The 22,641-nt window shown below is 32.0% G+C and overlaps 1 protein-coding gene across 1 annotated transcript in view; it reads left to right on the forward strand.

Moving 5' to 3' along the window:
* Window positions 1-22,641, forward strand: part of LOC129808511 (galactosylgalactosylxylosylprotein 3-beta-glucuronosyltransferase P) — a 64,292-nt gene that overhangs the window by 33,597 nt on the left and 8,054 nt on the right. The window contains exons 2-4 of the mRNA XM_055858290.1: window positions 18,130-18,237; window positions 18,341-18,614; window positions 18,730-18,931. Of these exons, the coding sequence (XP_055714265.1) occupies window positions 18,372-18,614; window positions 18,730-18,931 (445 nt within the window). The 5' untranslated portion in view covers window positions 18,130-18,237; window positions 18,341-18,371. The remainder of the gene's footprint in view (window positions 1-18,129; window positions 18,238-18,340; window positions 18,615-18,729; window positions 18,932-22,641) is intronic.

Genomic DNA, 22,641 nt, shown 5'->3' on the forward strand with positions numbered 1-22,641 from the left:
AATCATATCACGTTTTTTTCTCACTGGCAATTGTAATGGGAGATAATTTAGGTTTGAACAGTGTGCTTGGTTATTCTCAAAGTTTTCGAGCAACATATTTTTGCCGCGTTTGCAAGAGAGATTCTAATGAGACAAAATATGATATCAGAGAAATTAAAGAAAGCCTTCGAAATAAAGACAATTATGAGAAAGATCTAAGAGTTACAGACACCATGAGGGCTAAAAAATCTGGAATCAAAGAACCCTGCATTTTCAATCAAATTCCCAGTTTTCACGCAGTAAATAATTTTTGCTTTGATATTATGCACGACATTTTGGAAGGGGTTTGCCATTTTGATTTATCAAAAATATTAAATTCCTTTCTTAATGCAAAATATTTCACGATAGATATTTTAAATTATAGAACACAACATTTTGCCTATGGTGTGTATGAAAGTTCTAACAGATCTGTCGAAATCACTTTAGATAATATAAAAGACGAGCATTTCAAAATGACATCCAGTGAAATGTATGCATTTGCTCGTTTTTTACCTTTATTAATTGGTGATTTGGTTCCAGAAAGAAATGAAAATTGGAAGCTATTTCTAATCCTCCTTAGCATTATTGATATTGTTTTCCAGAGTACTTTAAATGAAAATCAATTGAATGTGCTTGACGATCTTGTAAAGAAGCATCACATTTTGTATAGAAAATTGCACGGGGAGTTAAAACCAAAGCACCATTTTTTAGTCCACTACAGCACTGCTGTAAAAAAATGTGGACCACTTAAACAGTTGTGGTCAATGCGCTGCGAATCCAAACATCAGACTTTTAAAACTATGGCAAGAAACGTCACCTCAAGAACAAACGTTTGCTACACTTTGGGAATTAAAGCCAGTTTAAAGTTTTCAAAGTTACTTACTGAGGACATTTTCCCTCCATACGCAACTTATATAATTATTTCGCAATGTAAACAACTTGATGAGAATGTTCCCAATATTAATCACTCTGAATTAGATTCAAAAACCTCTGTTTTTATGATCGATAAATTAACTTATAAAAATATACATTACAGAACAGATTTCGTGCTAATGAAGTACGGCAATAATGATACTCTTGAGTTTTTTCTAATAAAAAGTTTTTTGGCAACTGAAAATGAAAAAGAAATATATGTTTTGTGTGAAAAGTTGGAAGTAATTTACATTCATCACTACTCTTCATATGAAGTATTACAAAATACAATTATACGCAATCATGTAATTAATATTAATAAGTTTATTGGACCTCCCATTATGAAATACAAGATTCCAAATGAAAAAATTCTGGTGAGGCCAAAGTATTTCTGAAAGCAATTAAAAAAAATTGTTTAAGTGATTATAAAAAAAAGAATATTTATTATATGATATTTGAAAGAATTTGAAAAATAAAAGTTAATTCTGAAAAAAAAACATTTCAGTTTTTTATTTAAAAAGGTGAAGAGGGTAATATGTACACTTGAAGGGGGTACAATATTTCTTCTGTGAATGGTGTTACTGTAAACCTTGGCGGGGTTACCAACATTTACACCTAAAGGTGCTAAAATTTTGTTTGACGAGGTTTGAATATTTTAAATACCATTGGTGTGAAAATAACCCTTGATGGGGTTTCTAAATTATTTTAGAGCGTCGGTGTGAAATCCACACCCAATGGGGTTTGATTTTTCTACTCAATTTTTTTAACCCCCGCCCATTACCAAATTTACTACCGGAGAGGTTTGGTTGATTCGGGGTTAGAATTCGGTGTGAAAAATAACCCCCGATTTGTGCACATTTCACACCCGTATTTCTCTCAGTGGTACTAGGATCTCCTCAGTGGCTCTGAATAGGTCTATTGTCTTGATTGATTTACCAGGTTCATGTTCCAAAATTCTTCAATTTCCTTCTTTCCATTCATGTTTTAATTTGGTGCACGAGGTTACTGTACCATAACAATCTTCAAGAATACAGAGACATCACAACTTTCGGCAACGTCAAAAGAAAAATCAGCGAAAATGTTCCTCCAAAGCTGGCTTTGATTCCACTGGGAACAACTTCTGTAGAAAAACACTGCACTTTCGCAATTTTGGAAAATTTTCCACGAACATTCACTAACAACTATCCCAGGGAATTCCAACAAATACTTTTCACACTTTTTCCACCACTCAAATGACAAATTTTCATGAAAAATGTCTCGAGTTGCTGTGATTTTTTAAAAAATTCTTTAAAAAACTGTTTTGTAAAAAATTGTCCCAGTGTGTAGAGGCATTTTTTTAAAAGAATTTTTTTAAAGAAAAAACCTTGATTTTTTAAAAAAATGGGTCGTTTTTTTACAAAATCGCCTACACACTATATAAATTTCTGTAAAAAATCCAGTTTTTTTAAAAAAAATTTCACTAGTCTGGAGGCGATTTTTTTAAAGAACTTTTTTTAATGTCATTTTTTACAGAATTTTTTGATAATGTGTAGACAGCTTTAGTTTAGGACCATATCTCTTGTCAATCTATTTGCGTCCAACCACACACCAACTTCTCATCAACACCCATCACCTCCTTCAAGTTGATCTTCTAGAAAACGGACGGATGGACCGTTAGATGGAAAATTCAATTTATTTCCCCCAACTCCCATGGAAACTTTATCCAAAGGCATATCTCCGTAAATTGGCCCAAATTTAGGGTTTACCCTATTTTGTTTGTGAAAATAACTCAATAAACTTTGAGCTTTTATCCTGGGAAATGCGATAGAGACGTTCCAAAAATATCTATCGGAAGAAATTACAAAAGTATTCAACCTCATACATAAAACAATGACCTCTTCTAAATGTGTGATTTCTGCTGAGCAGAAATCGAACAATTACATCACGTGAAATATGAATGCCAATATTGTAAGTAGAGTGGTGAGCATGTTTACAGAATCGAAATGGTATGTGGAATGCTAAATAATTGACGAGAGACGGGTAATAAGTTGCCAAAGGGTGAGAGAAGAACATGAATCGCATTGTAATAATAATTACCAGGGGAAGTAATTGCTTTATTGAATGCTTCAACATGGAGATGAATAGAAGGGTATAACATGATCAATAACGATGGGAGATGCATAATTAATTCAACTGTCGTATTTGGAAGATTCTTGGAGCTTATTGGAATGGTTTAGTAAAAGCTTTTGATGCTATAGCCTCAATTTCTTTTACCAATGAGATTTTTTTTCTCAATTTTCCACTCCACCAAATATACATATGCTTTTACAGAATTATAAAGCCTTCATACTCAAACCCTCAAAAGGATATGACAGCTTTAGGTTTAGCGAAATATAAGAGAAGAAAGGGGCATCACAGATGAAACGGATGTAGGGGTAGAAATAGAGAAAAAGCTCAATATGAAAAAAATGCTGCAGTTTCAGTTATATCGTGGAAGTGGTACTTTGACCTACTTTCTGTCATGGTAGAAATGGGAGAAATAAAGCCAGAGAGGCTGCGAGAAAGTGTGATGGGACAAAAAAGTGAACCAGTGGGGACATTTATAGATATACATTCTCATTCATAGATAGAGCGGAATTAAAAATAAACAAGACTGTCAACGTGAAGAAAAACGATGCTGAAGGATGCTAGAAAAAGTATTGGATATCATACTTGAATGTCAATATCACTTCCAGGGTCAGCACCTCAATACTAGGTCAGGGGGATGATGATGATGATGCATCTCAATTGATTTCCCCGGATCTCACTCTGTATAGACTATATGGATGGAGAGTTCCGTGATAAAATTACTTTCATATTGGAAAATGACAGAAACATACTTTTGGAGAGGGTGATCTTTTTCGATTGATGGGAAATAGCAGAGAATTCAGTTCAACGGGGGAATACTTATGAACGTGGTGTTGTATTATACTCCAAAAGCTCGTTATTAAACAATTTATACTGAAATGTGACTTAGGGGAAAGGGTCATAATTTTGTCCAGTTTCTTATTTTGGACACTTTGAGGATAACATTGGACACTAAAAATAAATTGATTAAAATGATGGATTTTTATTTCAATATTTGATGAATAATGAATTCTATCTAAATATTTGTTCTTTTTGGAAGATTTTAACACTAAATACGTTAAAATTTGAATATGATTTGAGTTGAAATTGCTTTGTTGAAAATTCAGTGTGAGCAATTGCTTACGAGAAATATGACAGAACTTTGTGGCTTTACTTCAGTCTTATTTAGTTTTGGTGAAGTACTAACAAAGTTTGTTCGCTGTTTTTGAGTGATATTATTGAATATTCATTGAATATTGTGTTGATTCACGTTACTGATGATTTGTACATTTGACCTGAAGTGAGATTTGCCTTGTGAATTATATATTTTTCGTGTGAAAAATGGGAAATTTTTTAAGACATTCACCAGTGAGGTGATGATTCTTATTTTGGACAGGTGTTTTTCTCACGAAATTTCGTGAAGTTTTAGCTTTTGTGATGACTAGGTTGAAAAAATGCCTGGAGAAACAAAGGAGCATCATCTCTACGAAAGAGATGTAGCGAGAAATGCCTTGAAAGGCTCCCGGAAAGGTCAGGGAATGAGCGAATCCGCACGTACTTGGAGTATCGAAGTCAACTCACTTTAATGAATGATATGGAAAGTTTCCGGGCTTCTGTGACATTCTACGTTTCCCTTACATGAACAGGAAGAGGACTTGGTAAGATTGGTTCATCAAATGAAGAACAATGGGTATCCTGTTGAGGCGAATTAGCTGTCCAAATTTACAGCCAAGTTGGACAAATTAATAAACAAGTTGTCCAAAATAAGAGCCAAAGTCACCTCTACATATCAATTCATTTTTAAACGTATTAAAACTAATTTTAGTAAAAATAAGACGATAAATAGCTTGCTAAGTTTCTAAACAACCCTTCTGAAAAGAGAGTAACAAGAAATGTCAATTAGTATAGAAAATATCGCACTTAAAACTTGGAACTTCGATGCTTATAAGCAGACTGTCCAAAATTATGAGCACTTCCCCTATTAATAATATCTTGATATCATGCTTGACGATAAGTTGGAAATATCAGGGGTGACAAAGGGTTGATATTTTTTTTTTGATAGGTACCGACTGTTGATTCTGAAAAGTTAAACGATAGCTGCTCTTTTTGTAACTAAATTAAATATTTTTCAAAGGTCATATTCTTTTATGAGTATTACAATAAATGGCCCAATAATGTCTAAAAAGTCGATATTAAACCCTCTAACAGTGTTTTCTATAACATACCAAAAAAAAGTTCTAAAACAATGTTTTCTAGGATAATTATGATCCAGTAAAGTCGAAAAAACATCCATTCTTCATTATCTCTTTTAGTTTAAGCGCTAGGTGAGAAAATATAAAAAAAATTGAAACTCTTTTTGCATCTAAAATTCACATTTTTACTTTTTTAAATAATTTTCAAATCAAATTTTTTCAAATAAAAAATATTTTTATTTCAAATATTTTTTTTTAAAAAATAAAATATACAAAGTAGAATGACATAATCTTTCAGTAAAAAATTAATATATTTTATTCAGATAACTTTAAGTCGGTATTTTTATAGAAATTGGAAATGAGTTTTTTTGCACAAATATTTTTGTTGCTTTTTCGTTGACCTGTCACACAAAACTGGGGATAGCCACTAAACGAAGAGTCAAAATGAGCTCAAACTTTCAAAAGATGTTAGTAAGACTATTACTGAGTACACTATAGCACAAAAACTTTGTAATCGCAGTAAATGTGATTTTTGTGAAGACCGTCTTGAGACGGTCTTATCTGTTAGCGGGTTAATCTAGCAGATATAGATTTATTGACACTATCGATTCGATAATATCGAAAAATCATCATTACCAGATATTAGTGTCAGAAGTGGTGTACAACTGAAAATGAAGTGCTTTTGGAAGTCTTTGGAAGTAGGAGTGTCCGAAAATAAAGTCATCTCTGTCTAATTCCGAATTTTGCAGACTATACGTTACTTTTAACTCATTTTTTAAATTCGAGTGGCCGAAAAAGTTTTTTTTTTACATTTTACAAGTTCGGTTATGATAATAATTCGGAGTAAATAATGCTAAAATTTATTATAGCTTAAGGAGTAGCTATTATAACTTATACTTAAGGAGTATCCCGTAGGTTTCCTCTAGTTTTTTGCTTTTACTGGTAAGATTATATTGTCTTACATCCCTCTAATGCTGAGTATCCATCTAATAAGTCGATATGTCATTTGAAGGGCTTTTATAAAATACGTAAGGAATGAAAAGGTACCTCTGTAGTATTTAATGTTAGTCGAATTTTGGAAAGGCCTAAGTGATGGACTTTTACAAAAAGCATTTTGGAGGTTTATTTAGATCGTGTTTAAATGATTGAAGAATGGCTTAGAAAATTTCGATATAAGGATGTAATTATTGAAAAGATCAACCTTACTTTAAATGGTCTCTAACATTGATGGCAATATTGTGAGTATTCGAGTGGAAAAAATTATCGAATTGAAGAGATTATCAAGATTTTGGAAAACAATAATTCGACAGTATTTCGCTATTTAGAAAATTTTGGATGTATTTAAAAGCTCGATACATGGGTCCCACATTTTTTCACTGAAAGGAATAAGGAGAACTGTAGGAATTGTATGAACTGTATTACGGGTTATTATGGTACTTTTTGCTCGTAAACTTTTAAGCAAAGACCTCTCTATCCAATTCCGGAATATACGATTTGCCGGATCCTGTGATGTGTTTAAACGGGTATGAAGTCTTTGGGGATAACGGCAATGAAGTAAGAGCGTGGTGATGCATGGGGTTTTAAGAGTAACCTTAGAGACATCTTACTGATCCTGTAGGATGATCCTGCAGGATGATCTATTTTTCAGAGTAAATTAAGTAAATTTTTTCAAATTTAACAAGAAACTTTTAGCGGATAAAAAATGAACAACTTTTGGAAAACAATTATTTTTGATACAATATTAAATAAATTTGTTTTTGAAATGCATGAATAATATTTATGGATTACAGAAATAAAAAAAATAAAAATTTGAAGAATGATTTTCAATTTGATTTTAAATTTGAAGATTATCTGCTGCAAGAAATTCAAAATATAAGCAAAATATAAAAAAAATATACGGCAAAATAAATTTCTTGAGAATTTTTTAAATAGATTTTTCATAATATTAAATAAATTATTGATTCCTAAGTATGAGAATTGGATGAAGTGCAAGAAGTGTCGGAAGTATAGCAGCATTTTCGGGAGTTTTTCCATATAAATTGTGGAAGTGTCTGGAAGTGGTGTACACATTTTCACCCTAATATTTCCCCCTTGGATCCAGTTTTTGCAAAAGGATCTAATTTGGATCAATTTGATCCTTTTATTTTTACCAGTGTTAGCACGAATATAATCAGTTTGGTCCAGAAGGCTAAAATTGACACTAAAAATATCGATGGCCGGATGGGTGGTTGAGATCAAAAACAGAAATTACAATAAAATTCAATTCAATTCATTAGGATGTTTGGAAAGAATATGTATTCCGAAGTGAGTTTCAAAATTGGGATAAGTCTTTAATTTTACAAATGCCTAGGGTACAACACCTGAAGGTGTGGGTTGTGGTTATGGTATCGCTTAAACTTTTGAGTAGTTCCCTTTGCCTTGACCATATTACTGAATGGGAAAAGGTCCAATAACCAGTGAATTGTGGGATGTTTCAATGGGGGCAATAATTGAATTATTCATGCTCATCTAACATTACAATCTGGCTAGCAACTCCAACTATCCACCAAACTTCTTGTAGAGATAATAATTGAGCCAGTGAACGTAATTTGTGGTTGGTGTTTGTTGGCAAAATAATTGAATTACGATAGAATCTGCGAATGACATCATCTTATATGCAAGCATGGAGATGCATGGTGAGATTGTGGCAGAACACTCGCAGTGAGATCACAGAGATATCACGCGGCGGAAGTGTCAATTTTATTCACTTTTGTCGCTGTAAATGTCGTTTGTTGGTTGGATTAAATGGGCGGAAAATTCCGCAGGAAAGAGACATTCTCCGGTGAAGAATAGGGAGAAAGTCCCAATGGAAGAATCTCAAAAGCATAGCGAGGAAAAACTAGATATCTTTTTATCTTACATTCTATGTCATCTTTCAGGAGTACGTTGGAGTGTGAAAGTTGCTTGTACAGTAAATTTGTTGTGACTTGCAAAGATTTTTCCTACACATTCGTCGAGGACTGGTGAAAAATAAGCTAGCAAAAGAAAAAAGTGAAACAGAAGAAAAATGTAAGATTAGACTATCTGGAATTCACCATTCATAGCAAGAGAATAAGTTATAAATTTATGCTATGTGATAATAAAGAATAAAAACTTTTTCTTCTTTCTCTTCAACTTTATGGAGAGCAAAAAAAAATTTCTTCCGTCTGTGTATTCAGTGGCTTTTGCAAAAATGTAGAATTATGCAAATTGTCCTATAGGGAGAGATATTGAAAGCATATCAGACAGAGTGGCGCCTTGAAAGTGCGGGTGTAAGAATAATAATGTAATTCAATTATACTTTCACGAATAAATGTGCATAATATTGAGTATGTCACCCTCCGGAAGGAATTGCTTTCATCTCTCACATTGCTCATCCCCATTTCAATGATCAAAGCATTCCTGCTCCTCATCTAATTAGGTTGACTATCGAGTATGCTTACGTACTTGCCCCTTGCGCGTTAATTTCAATTATCCAATTATTAGATGAGAACGTGAACTACAAGGTCAATAGTTAAAATGAGGCAATTTCCTCTAAATTTAATAACTTATTTCTCTTTGTCACTTAGCACCCTTTCGTATAAAACATTTGTAAAAGATTTTAGGAAAATTGTTGTAGAATTGTTTACGTTATTTGGCGGCTAGTTTATGCCACATTCAATGCAACATAGTGCGATTTTTTCATAGTTGAATATGTTTTAAAGATTATCGAAGAGGACATTTCATCCTTATACGAAAGTCCTGTTAAATCATTCCTAATAACGGATTTTCAAGGTCAAAGGTTTAAAAGGCTCTAGAAAGAGTATTTCTCAGTCAAATTGTATAATGTTTGGGCTCGTCGGAAAGGTTTTGAAATTTCTGACAAGTCTGAACCGGTTCGAATTGGTTCTGAACCCGTATTGAACCGGTTTATAATCGATAACTATTTTTTATCCAAAATTCAATTATATTACTCTTAAGCTATTTAGGACAATCTTTTGAGTAAATTATAAATCGATTGAGAATTCGTAAACGACAATTATTAGGGGAAAGGTCCCATGCTTGATACCATTTGAAGCTTCGTAATGACTAAATTTTCTATGTTTCACATGTGACTCATCGCAACCATATTTTAAAAACTATGGAAAAGTGGTTTTTTTTTTAAAAAATATATTGCGGAGTCACGTCTCAATAAACGTTAACTTCTTCATTATAGTAATATTGTACAAATTAAATAAAGCTAAATTTAAGAAAAAATAGAATTTTATGAGGACACATGATAAACAAAAGTAATGGGTTTTGAAGAAGTCTTTACGAAAAAAACATGTTAGTTTTGTCTGGAATCATTTCGAAAACATTTCACAATTACAATATTGGGAACTCTAGGGGTCTATAAGAGACTTATAAAATCACTTGGAACTTGAGGAATCCATATAGATTGTTTTTTTTTGAGAATCAAATTTTCGAGCCAATTTAATTACACATGAGCTTCATGAGCTATGAATTACTCATTGCACAATATCCCGGAAGATTTACGTTAGTAAACTTATCATGGCTTGAACAATAGCGGAAAGCGTGCTACCTTCGGACGCCTCAAGCTTTGAACAATTCATTTTTTTCTCTATGTTCCTAATGGATTTCACCTATAGCCCTTTTCTGAGAATTTCAGGCATTTGACTAGCTATTAAAATATAATATTATAATGGTTCAAATTTATTTATAACACATTAAAAAAAGTGATTTGTGCGAAACATAAATCGTCCGAAGGTAGCGCGTTTCCCCTAATAACGTTAAACTGACTTTATTGGACTTTAACTTTCTAGGTTGGTAATTATTAATCCTTACTTGTGTTTCATAACTTGTTTTTTTGGGAAAGAAATGAGACACCCTGCAAAAAATTAAAATTCACTCACTCGCAACAAAAATTTCACTGTGAGAGGAGTGACTCTTCAGAAAACGGAAGAACATCCTGTCAACGCGATAAAAGCACTTTGTATAGAATCTCAAGCTGCCAAGGAAAGGCAAACAGTCGTAGAAATTAATCTACCAGACACGCCGAATCGCCATAAAAATCAATTTCATAACATAAATCGACTGAGTAGATAACGGAATTTTATGATTTATAAAAATTGTATATATCACAAACTTTTTCCATTTTTTCTCGCCTTCTGCAAAAAAATAGACATCAGGCACACTCTTAAGACACATTTTCAGAGTCGATAAAGCTCAAATTTAATAAAATATTTATGACAATTTTCTTTCAATTCATTACAGTCAATTAAGAGACTTTCGTGCACGAACTTTTATATATATTTTTTCATCATCAAACAATTTCTCAATACGCAGAAAAAAAAGAGTGTGGAATTGTGAGGGAGACAATAAAATTCAATTTTGGGAACTTGATAAAATATTACGAATGTCTATGTTTGTGGTAGAAAAAAATGAGAAATTAATATTCTACTTGGGAAGTCTGTCAATATTCAATAAAATGTTCACAATTGCACGTTTTGTGTTCCAATCCATTTCCAATTTCAGCCATTTGTTTAGCAATAAATTATATTTGACGTGCTTTATTTGCACTGACGAGTGTAAATTAATCTCGAAGCAATATTTGTATTATTAATATATAATTTTTGGCGCCATGGTTTTTCATTAAAACCTTTTTCGGTCACATTTCTAATTAGGCTATCATCGAGTTTATTTGTTCATGCCATATCAGGCATAAAAATAAGTAAAGTACGACAATTGCATGTCATAATTCATAATTTATATCACGGATATTTGCACTTAAAATGATATAATTGTGGGAAAAAATTACAGAACAATTACATTATGAGGAAATGTTTTTGTTGAAATACCTAACGTTTTGACGGTGAAATTTATCAAGTGTCTATCAAAATATTTATTAAAGTTGTAAAGTTCAATTAATTTGTTACTAAAATGTAAAAGTTTGGTGCGTAATGAAATTTTCTGAATAGTTATGAATTGCAATTTCAATTATTCGATTTCTAAATATTATTGAAACAAATACTTCGAAAAAATGAAATGATTCCAATAATTTAAATATCCTGTGTATATCATAGAAATTTCATGTAAATAAATAGTTTATTTTAAGAATGATTGAATGGAACGAATGAAATAGCTCAGCAATTAATATAAAAATATTTTATAAGACAAATAGAGTTGTAACAACTAATTTGATTTCATTTATTGCAATATTAATAAAATGAACGTATTACGCTGAAAACATTTTTTCGGCGCAAGATGAATATAAAACACACGCCTGTACTAAATCAAGAGAAATATTGCATTTAATTTTTACCTAAAATTTATAAACAGAAGGTGAAATTAAAAGTTAAATAAAAGAAAAGGTAAAGTGCCCCCAAGTTGACCGGTTCCTCAGTTCGACCGAAACAGTTATTTATTCAATTTATTTATATTTGCACTAATATTTGGCGTATGATCTAACATTAAAAGGTCAATTATTCCATAAATAAATTCAAATCAGTGACAATTTTATAGAAATTCACCATCAAACATTGAAATATTGACCCACCGGTCGAGTCGAGGAACCGGTCAACTCGAGGGCACTTTACCTTACTCATCACTCAAAACATGAGAATCGTAAATCGTAAAAAGTATTTGTACTAAAATGTACTAAAATCTGGTTGTGAATCTTAGGCAAAAATTGGTATTTTATATCGGCTCAAATGCGATACGACACATAATGTTAAACCCAAGCTAACTAATGATATAATATTTCTAATACAACATTCCATAGACGAACTATAAATCAGAATTTTAGGACACGAATTATTTTTTTAATAGAACTATCACCTTTAAAAGTGAGGCACCTTTGAAATTGGGATTTTCACCTTTTTTTTTAAAAATAAAATTGAGCCTTATCGTGATATAATTTAGCTTCACAAACAGATTGAGAAGGTAAATTATATCACGATAAGGCTAAAATTTATTTAAAAAAAAGGTGAAAATCCCAATTTCAAAGGTGTCCCACTTCCCCCTACTAATTTAAATTGGTGTTCAAATCAAATAAAACTGTTTATTTGTATAAGATAATGCTAAAGACGGATTTTTACTAAAATTAATTACTTTCTGAAAAAATTGTGTATTATAAAGTGTGTTAAATATTTCAACTGATAATCTTTTATGAGATTTTTTATGGGATTTTAGAACTTTTTCCCTCTGGCTCGAAGAAAAGTTAAAACACAGTAAAAGTAAAAATTTCATCAAAATATGTAAATTTTGCAATAAAATTCAATGATAGGAAATCTAAAGTCATTTTACAAGTGTTATGGAAATGAAAAATGAGAGATAGCTTTTCGATAAGGAACTTGCATTAAAATTTTAAGCTAAATTTTCTCAAGTTTCAAAGTGTTTGAAGCATTTGCGGTTAGTATAGAGTAAACATAAGGTGTTTTTTTCTCTGCAAAGAATAAGACAAGTTTTACGATTTATGTATCTGTTTGTTAGTTTTATTGTTTGGTTTTCTATAAACTTGAATTGGTTTTAGTACAGGTATGCGCTATATGCTAACTTCTAATATTTGCTGGATATTCCTAACGATTTTTAAATTCTTCTAATTTTATATTCCACATATTTTGTAATAATAAAATTTAGCTGATTTTGTATTCGATGTCCACAATTACTGCAACATATACTCATCTTATAAACCATACAAAACAAGAGGTATTTAATGCAAAATGTATAAGTGAGGAAATAAATTAAATTCTCTGATGTTAATAAAAATACCTTCACGTTATTTAGTAAATGAACCATAACAAGAGGAAAGTTACTCAATTGAGTGTTCTTTTTTTTCCACAGAATGCGTGACATTTTGTGATAACGACTATTAAATTCGTGGTTTCATTTCTTTATAAAATATGCGGATTGATAAATTGAAAGTGCCCCCCTTGAGTGCATTCAATTCAAGGCAGTATGTTGAGATTGAAAGTAATAAATGTGACCTAATGTTTGAATTAGGGACAAACTCATATTTTTGCAATTCACTAAATTATGACAATAACTTCATCTGCAGCCCTCATCCATTTTATCTATACAATAGCACTATCAAGAACTAGTTCAACTTGCCTTTCAGTGTGTCTCAAAAGATTGTGTTTATTTATAGATGTAGAAGATTTGTGTAGTGAGAAATTGCGGATGTTGAAAATTACAAAATTGTATACTTAATGAATTGTTATCTCGTGTACTGAAGTGAGTATACATACATATAAAATTTGAATTTACTCTCGAAGCACACACTTGTCAGCTTTCATACAATAATTCCGGTGTATGGAAACTTTTCTTGACATGGTACAATAAATTTGTTGTGAAGAAGTCTTGTTTTGGGGCTTCCATTCCTTTCAACCCGGGTTTTGTTGCACAAGGAACCAGACAATAAATCGTCAGAATGCAAGGGTACAAAAGTTTGAACATAAATATGAAGATATACTCTGAACAAGCAATGCACCCAAAATTCAATTACTTTTCTGTTAATTCAATGCCCTATAAGACCTTTCCAGATGATGCTAATATTATAGCTAACAATTGATGAAGGATGCTTTTAAAGTGATTAGATTTCAAATCCAAGGAATTGGAGTATTTTAATCTATAGATTTACAGGGGATTGAATTAACCGTGTTTGGCCATTATACGCTGAATAATTGCTAAAATTTCGGTTATTTCAGTTTGGTAAAAATTTTAGTGGGGCAGTTTCAGGAAGGAGAAATCTCAAATTTTGCTATTTTTGCACCATTTGAGATGGATAAGATAAAGTCTTCATACTAAAAAAAAGCGAAACTTTACCCCGAATCCAGTTAAATAATTAACCTCGTATTGTTTGTAGTTTGAGTTCTGCAATTACTTTAATGAACTGCATCAAAATGGACAGTTTGTCCAGAATTTTTGATTTGTAACAACTTCAGAACTATTGCAATTATCTCTCTCGAAATAACTGAATTTCAATAGTTTTCTAATAGTTTTATATAATATCCAGCAATGGATAATTCTAAGACGGCTCTAAAAATTTTTGATTTATGATCTGAAAGTTACGTGAGGCACAGTTTCAGGCCACCCACATAGCTTAGTTAAGGTAAAGTGCCCTCGAGTCGACTGGTTCCTCGACTCGACCGGTGGTTAATATTTGAATTTTTAATAGTGAATTTCTATAAAATTGTCACTAATTTGAATTTATTTATGGAATAATTGACCTATTGTTAGATCAAACGCCAAATATTAGTGCAAATATAAATAAATTGAATAAATAACCGGTCGAATTGAGGAACCATTCGACTTGAGGGCACTTTACCTTACTTTGTACAATTATTAACTATTTAAAACATTTTAATTATAAATTATAAAATGGTTAGAAAACCCACAAAGTTGTTTTTTTTTCGAAAGAGTCATAAATATTACAAAAAACTGATTTCTTTAAAAATATTTACAATTTAAAAAGAATCAAAAATGGATTTTGATGTTTTTGAACGCTAGCAAATTTTATGTAGGAGAGGGTGGGTCCCTTCCATGAAGCTGAATTCATTTTTAAAACCATTTGCCAAAAACTTCTATAAACTATTCAAATGATGATTCAATTCAAATTCAAGTTCAGTTAATTTCTTTACGTATAATTTCTTTAATTGAATTTAACTCTTTAATTCTGAGATAAATTTTAAAGCGTTTAATCATTAAATCGGTCTTTAAGCCTGATTCGTATTTTTTGATTAATATCTTTACATTAAGGGTGACAAATTTCTTGAAGCCTTTGAGGTAAAACTTCAAAACAACCAAAACAACGAAATAAATTGAAATATCAAACTCCTTTAAGATTTCTTCAATTTTGTAGCTAGTCGGGGCTACCTTTTTAAAGGCTTAAAAGTAGTGATTCCAAATACCCGGGTATTTTGAAGTTGCCGGGTACCCGGTTCCCCTGAGATCCGTACCCGGGTACCCGGGTAGGAACCGGTTCCAACTATGAATTTTCGAAAATATTTTTAACTGTGAAAAAATAAGTCTTTTAGTGTTTGAGGGCATAAAGGGGGGGTTCAGGCAATCTCTTTCTTGTAGAGAATTGTAGTTTATATGCCAAACTAACTTAAAATCTAATAAATAGGTATAGAAAATTTTCACTTGAGATTTGTATTGATTACACAAGAAAAAAATGGCATATAAATTATAGAGTACCATTAAAATAGAGACATCTTTTTATGGCTGGATGATTATTTTTTTTTTTAAGTTTTCCGACTACAAAAGACCAAATAAGATTTTGTTGCAGAATAGAAATTAATTAAAGAAAATAAATTCAATCAGTTTCATGTTTTTATTTTATTTTACTTTATTATTATTATAATAATGTTTAAGTACTGAAAGCGCATTCAGCACTTCATCGCTCATTCTGTTCCGAATTTTGGTACAAAATTTGGATGAAGTGCTGAATGCCCTTTCTGATTCAACACTAGTCGGGGGGACTGTAAGAAGTGCTTGATACAGCCCTTCTAATAATTTCCCCCGACGTCCCTCCTTTTTGAAAATGTAAATTTCTTCCTTTATTTTTTTTCCAAAGGAATTTCTTTTTTCTTCTCTCTGCAAACTTTTTCGCGAAATTTGATTCATATTGAAGTAAAGAAGTCTCAACAAATTCGATTACAGAAATTGATGATAAGATGGTTATATTTTCCACACAGAAATATCATTTAATTTTATTTAATTTTTTGTTAAAGTAGAATTTGGGCTGAAGATTTCAATATTCAAAGAAGAAACCCCTTTCAGAACACATCACACCGGAAACCGACCACAATCCGTACCAAAAATATTCCCTCGGTATTATTTTCAGTTTTTCTGACTCTTAATAATATTTACTAACAGTATTTAGCTTATATTAAATGATTATTAAAAGATTAGATCAGTTTTAGAATGTGGGGCTAATTTTGCATTTTTTTCCAAAAAGCTAAGTTTTGACTGATCCTCAAATTAGAAATTTTGTAGCTGATGTATTTTCTCAAATATTGTTTAAAACTGTTCTTATGTTTATATACGAAACTATTTCAGTCAATAGAACTGGATATTACAGCGTTTTCCCGGTTCAAATCACGTGTATTTAAGCTTACGAAGGGTGTATTTAATGTTTTGGCCGTTAGTGTATGTCGGCTATATGGACAAATTCGGATGAAAGGTGATAGGATCTTGTCATTTTTATGGAAATTTTTTGGTTGTCAATTTCCATCCCTTTCAAGACCTTATCTAATCCCTTATTTTTGTTCATTGCACATTTTCCTTACAAAATTTCAGCAAAATTCATGAAAAACTTTATAAAAATGATTCTAATTAGGTTAATCTAGTTATTAATTTAATTACTAAAAGATATTTACCTTCACTGATTGAAAATAAATACCCTGGAGCCAAATTTATTGAGTGGAGCTATAATTATTGCCACCCGAAAATCGCCATTTTGATAAAGATTCTATTACAATACTCACAGTTCTAACGGTATGAAATTCGATTGGCAATTTTTCATATCGGTATGAAAATACCTTCAAATGATTTTTTTTATTTTTTTCTAAAAAAAAATTTTTTTCAAAGTTTTTCCAGTTTGAAAAAGTGGAGCTATGATTATTGCCAGCAGTGTAGTTCCAATATAAATTGAAAATTCGTAGGGTTTCTTTTGGAACATTCAATTTAATTTTTCTAAAAAAAACGGTTCCAGAATCGATTCCAGAACCGGTTCCAGAACCGGTTCCATGGCTAGGAACCGGTTCCAATACCCGTGGAAAAATCTGGCGGGTACCCGGGTCGGGTACCCGGTTCTGGAATCACTACTTAAAAGGCACCCCCGGAACAGTAGAATTTTCTTGAATATTTTTGATAAAAATTTCGGGACCAGATTGTGGCATCATTAGCCTTTAGATCAGAATTGGAAATGTTCCCTCTCAATTTTAAGATAAATCTTTAAAAGTTAAATTCTTAAATTGGCCTTTAAAGGTTGAATTAAGTATTTGAAACACTTTAATTTTTAAGCTTGTTCACCGCAAAGTAAATATTTCAAAAAGGTCTCCTAAAATCTGGCTAAAATTCCAAATGTTTTAATGAAAATTTAAAAAAAAATATAGTTTCAAAAAATATTTACTTTTATAGGTGTGCTTAAGAAATTGAATAAAAATAAAAATTTATAAAGTTAAAAAAAATGAGAAAAAATATCAAAATTGAAATCGAAATTGAGGGTATGTAGGATAAGTGTTCCAAATTTCGGCCAGCTTGCAATTCCGGCCACCTTTTTTGTTCCTCAAATTTCCATGAATTTTTAGTTTTTACATACTCTAGAGATTATACAATGCAAAAAAATAACAAAGAATATAGATTTGACAAACGAGATGACGTGAAAAAGACATTGGAAGAATTCCCGAAGGGCAAGGAACATGAGAATGAAGGTGGCCGAAATAGGACACCAAAGCTATATTTACATTTTCATTTATTTTAAAGTGTATTAAGAATGATTTTAGAGTAAATAAAAACGATATACTGTCTAGAAGGTTCCAAGCAACGCTCCTTAAGAAGAAGGAATAAAAAAATCAATTTGTATTAAAAATATTACATTTCAAACTTGAGTCTTTGGCGCTTGCATGCAACTATGCCGAAATTTGGCACACTTACCCTAACCCTAATTATTAAAATTCAGATTTATGTACTCAACTTCTTTATAAGGCCAGTTGTGGATCACTCATGACCAAAAACATTTTTTTAACTGTAGAAAGATATTGTGTCCTTTAAAATGGGTAGAAAAATTAGTTTTTGGATTATTAGTGACCCATGTTCTTGAAGGGTTAAGGGCACTACTCGACCAACTTTTATATAGGTATATGATACAGAAATCTATAATCGTTAATTAATAAAATGTTTCTGTTATATATATTTACAGAGACTCTACTTCACGTTTGGATGTTATCCTGAGGGGAAACAATCCAGAATTCTACGCAAAATCTACTGATAAAGCGTAGAGATCTCATACTAAATGTACACCTCAATTGTGAGTATTATCCTAAATGGGAGGGTTTCCTGGCGTAGACAACAGAGTTTCATTAAAACATACATCGTGTTTGTAAACACAAAACCCTTCTTCGACAATTCAGTTGAACACAAAGGGCTTTAGAAGGCAAATCGATGCATCAAAAAGTTGAGTCTAACGACAACGTCAAGATGAGAACATTCACCAAAATGTACCTGATGATATGCCTCTCGACGGCCTGTATATTCCTGTATCAGTATCAATTGTCTCGGGCACGCCTCATTTCGCAGCCACTCCATCAGCAAGAGGCAAATCAGCCAGAGGAGGGGCAGATTTCGCAGCTGAAGCTCAGTGATTCCGATGTGTCCACAACGACAAATCCTCCGGTGGTAATCTCGGTAAATGATCCATGAGTTTCTCCGGCAAAATTCACAGAATTCCATCTCAGAATGATTAACGATTTATATTCTCTATCTCTTCCCATCTGTCCAAAAACCCCTTTGTCAACTGTAGGATAAGCTACCACTTCCACCACTGTACATAATCACACCGACTTTCCGGCGGCCGGAACAATTAGCTGAGCTCACTCGTCTGGGATATACACTGAAGCATGTGCCTAATTTACTCTGGCTGGTCATCGAGGACGCCGACCATGGTACAGAACTCGTAACGAAGCTCCTGGAGCACATTGGAGTGCCATTTGTGCATTTAGTTGGTAAGTCCTTCCGCCCTCTGTAACAATTTAACTTCCTCAAATCCCATTTTCTTTCCACTTGAAGAAGGAAATCAGTTCTTCTTCGCTTTGGTATGGGTTCACGATAAAACTGATAAAATTCTTTTAATTAAAACACTATCACCATCTTGACTGGGGGGCAGCAAATGCAATTACTCCATGTTGCACACAATTAAAAGCAAGAACTTTCCCAATGAGCAAGTTTAATTACAGCAGTGGTCATAAGGCGATTGACAAAATGGGTTTGGTCAGAGTTGGGATAGTGTAAAAATGTTTTAAATAGCATTTCACACAAGATTTTCAATTGATTTTGAGAGTGAAATTTACTCTATTTTCTTTATTAGTTTCTGTTTCATAAAATTAGGAACGCATGACTATTAAAAATTGAATTTTTTTTGACTTTTAAATTTAATTTTTAGAGTAGTTCAAAATAATGCCTTAGCCAAACTTAAGGTTTAAGCCGAGATGCGGTCTAGTGGAAACTGATGCGATAATTACGTTAAGCATGTGTGTCCAGCACATAATGAAACATTTTACATTGAGTTTTTGGATCCAGATAGAACGGAAATAAAGTGACGGTGGACAGGACGGTTCTCCCGCACTGACCTCTTCCAGTCCTGTCCTGGCCTGGAGAACCTAACATTTCCGTAATTTCATTTGAACGTAACATAATTTCGTCGTATCTGAGGTTTCTTGTGAGCTTTTGTAACTGTCCTCCTTTTACGAGGAGAGGTTGTTAGCTTCTCGTCCAACCCTCTCTAGAAAAGGAAGGCTCTCTAGAAGGCCTTGTCCGTTAGGCTCTGGTTCGTGATTTCTCACTGGGATTGGTTATCAAATTTTCCATGACTCACCGTAATACAGAGGCCTATACCAGGCATCTAGGTCGCTTGGGTGTAAACAGGAATTGAGGGGAAGTGGCTATGTGTCGCATTAACCCCCCATTTGGACCCCATATCCAAGAAACACAGACAATTTACATTTTCTTCCTGTTTAACCTTTTTTCACATAAGGAGAAGAGTTCAGAAAGGGCAAGTTGCTACGGGAATCTGCGCGTAAATTTGAGATGCTACTCTTCAGGTCTTCAGCACAAATTACACGAAAGATCTCAGGGCTTGTGGGTCATATAAACGTATTAAACAAAATATTAAACTCGTTCTGTTTGACGTTGCGTCACAAAAGGTGGTCAGAAAAAACGTGGCCGGTATTTCACTCAAAGTGGCCGGAATACTACCCATTAATTATTATTAATTTTTCAATATTTTAGCAAGTGATTTAAAGAAAACAAAGATGATAAACTAGTTTTCAAGGTTCCACACAACCTTACCGAAAAGAAAGTAACAAAAATATCAATATGAATTAAAAATATTGCATTTCAAACTTAGGACTTCGGTCCTTATATGCAACTATGCCGAAATTTGGCACACTTACCCTATCTAAGGCAGATATTTCGTCCTTATACAAAAATACCGTTGGATCATTACTAATATAACATTCTTCAAAGTCAAATGTTAAAAAGGAACTAGAGAGCGTATTTTTCAACTGAATGAGTCATGTTGTGGCTTGTTGGAAAGGTCTTGGAATTTTTGACAACACTGAAGTTGTTCTAATCGGTTACGTACCGATAATAAACCGATAAATAATTTTTATGAGAAAATCTATTTTATTACTCATAAGCTATTTTGGGAAAGCTTTTGAGTGATTTGTAAATCGGCTTAAATCAGTTGGGAACCGGTAAATGGTAAATGATGTGAAAGTACTTTTAAGGTATTGCATCTGAGTTATAAGTTCGAGCATTTCGGAAAGCTTTAGACGCTTTGCCACCCTTTTTTTAACATTTGGCGTTTATCTATTCTTTTCTTTCGCACTCAGACTTAAATTAAATCAAATCAAACTTTCAAAGGAAGAAAAAAAAGTGATAAAGAATATCGAATAGATATAAGTGAAACGGTTGAAATAAAGGATGCGGATTTTGATTTTATGTAATTATCCTGATATAAATAATGTAACTGGGCTATAATTATTTAAGTTCGACATATTTTTATAACTGTTCATAAAAAAATGTATAGTTTTAAAGATCTCGTTAAGACGTTTTTTACTGCACAAAATTTAATTTTTTACTGACCTAATTTAATTTTGTACTGATCAATTATAATGTTTATTTTTAATTTGTGTTTTTTTTGCCTGTAAATTAAGAAAATATATATATGAAGAAAATATGGTCAGTAAAAAATTAAAAATGAGCAGTAAAAAAACTTAAAAAAGCAGTAAAAAATTAAAGAAGAGCAGTAAAAAATAAAAAGTGGTCAGCAAAAAATTAAAAATGATCAGTAGAAATATTCGTATTGATCAGAGAAATATTAAAAAGTGGTCAGCAAAAAATTAAAAAGGAGCAGTAAAAAATAAAAATTGGTCAGTAAAGAATTAAAAGTGAACAGTAAAAAATTAAATGTGGTCAGTAGAAACTGAAATGTGGTCAGCAAAAAATTAAAAGCGGTCAGTAAAAAATTAAAAGTGGTCAGTAAAAAATAAAAATTGGTCAGTAAAAAATTAAAAACGAGCAGTGAAAAACAAAAATTGGTCAGTAAAAAATTTAAAGCGACCACTTTTTGTTTTCTACTGACCATTTTTTATTTTTCACTGCTTATTTTTAATTTTTTGCTGATCACTTTTTAACTTTTTACTGAACATCTCGAATATTTCTACTGCTCGTTTTTGATTTTTTTGCTGACCACTTTTTATTTTTTACTGATCATTTTTAATTTTTTTACTGATCATTTTTATTTTTTTGCTGACCAAATTCAATATTTTTAATGCTCATTTTTTATTTTTTACTGACCACTTTTTATTTTTTACTGACAACTTTTTGTTTTTTACTAATCATTTTTTGCTTTGTACTGATCATGTTTTATTTTTTACTGATCACTTTTTGCTTTGTACTGATCATGTTTCATTTTTTGCTGACCACTTTTCATTTTTTACTGACCGCTTTTAATAAAGTACTGTTCTTTTTTAATTTTTTACTCACCTTTTTCTTATTTTTTATTGATCATTTCGAATTTTTTGCTGACCAAATTTGACTTTTTACTGCTCGTTTATTCATTGCCTCATAAAAAGACGGAAAAAATGATTTTTTTCTAATCCCCCAATTTTAAACCTTCTCGTCCTTAAAGGGTTAAGGGGGCGTATCTGAACCAACCTCGTTCTTTTTCCTTCGACATCCAAAGAGCCTATTTTTTTTTCATTTTAATAGTACTTACACTATTATCCATGAGATATATTTTTTTGCATCTCGTTGTATTAATTCCGGTACTTCTACTTGTTTAATTTGAGACACTAATTGAGGAATCCTCAGCACTAAATTCGCGTAGCTCATGCCATTCGTTCTAATAGAGAGATCTCTATAACCAAGCAGAGAAAACTTTCCATTAGATTAAAGCATGAAGAGAGGTAACAGTAAATTGAGCCAAAAGCATTTTGCCTCTAGCCCAATTCATATTCTGCACCATTCCATTTAAATCACATGCAAAGTAGGAAGAAAATCCGAGAAAAGTTTCTCTGCTGGTTGGGGCCAGGAAAATTAATAAGTATGCCACTGCATGGTCGATTGTGGGAAAGAGTTATAAGTTGGGATGGTCTGGGAGGGTGAAAATGGAGAAAAAAAAGGACAACGAAAAGGAGCATAATTTTAAATT

Source organism: Phlebotomus papatasi, chromosome 1, assembly GCF_024763615.1.
Source record: "Phlebotomus papatasi isolate M1 chromosome 1, Ppap_2.1, whole genome shotgun sequence".
Lineage (NCBI taxonomy): Eukaryota > Metazoa > Arthropoda > Insecta > Diptera > Psychodidae > Phlebotomus > Phlebotomus papatasi.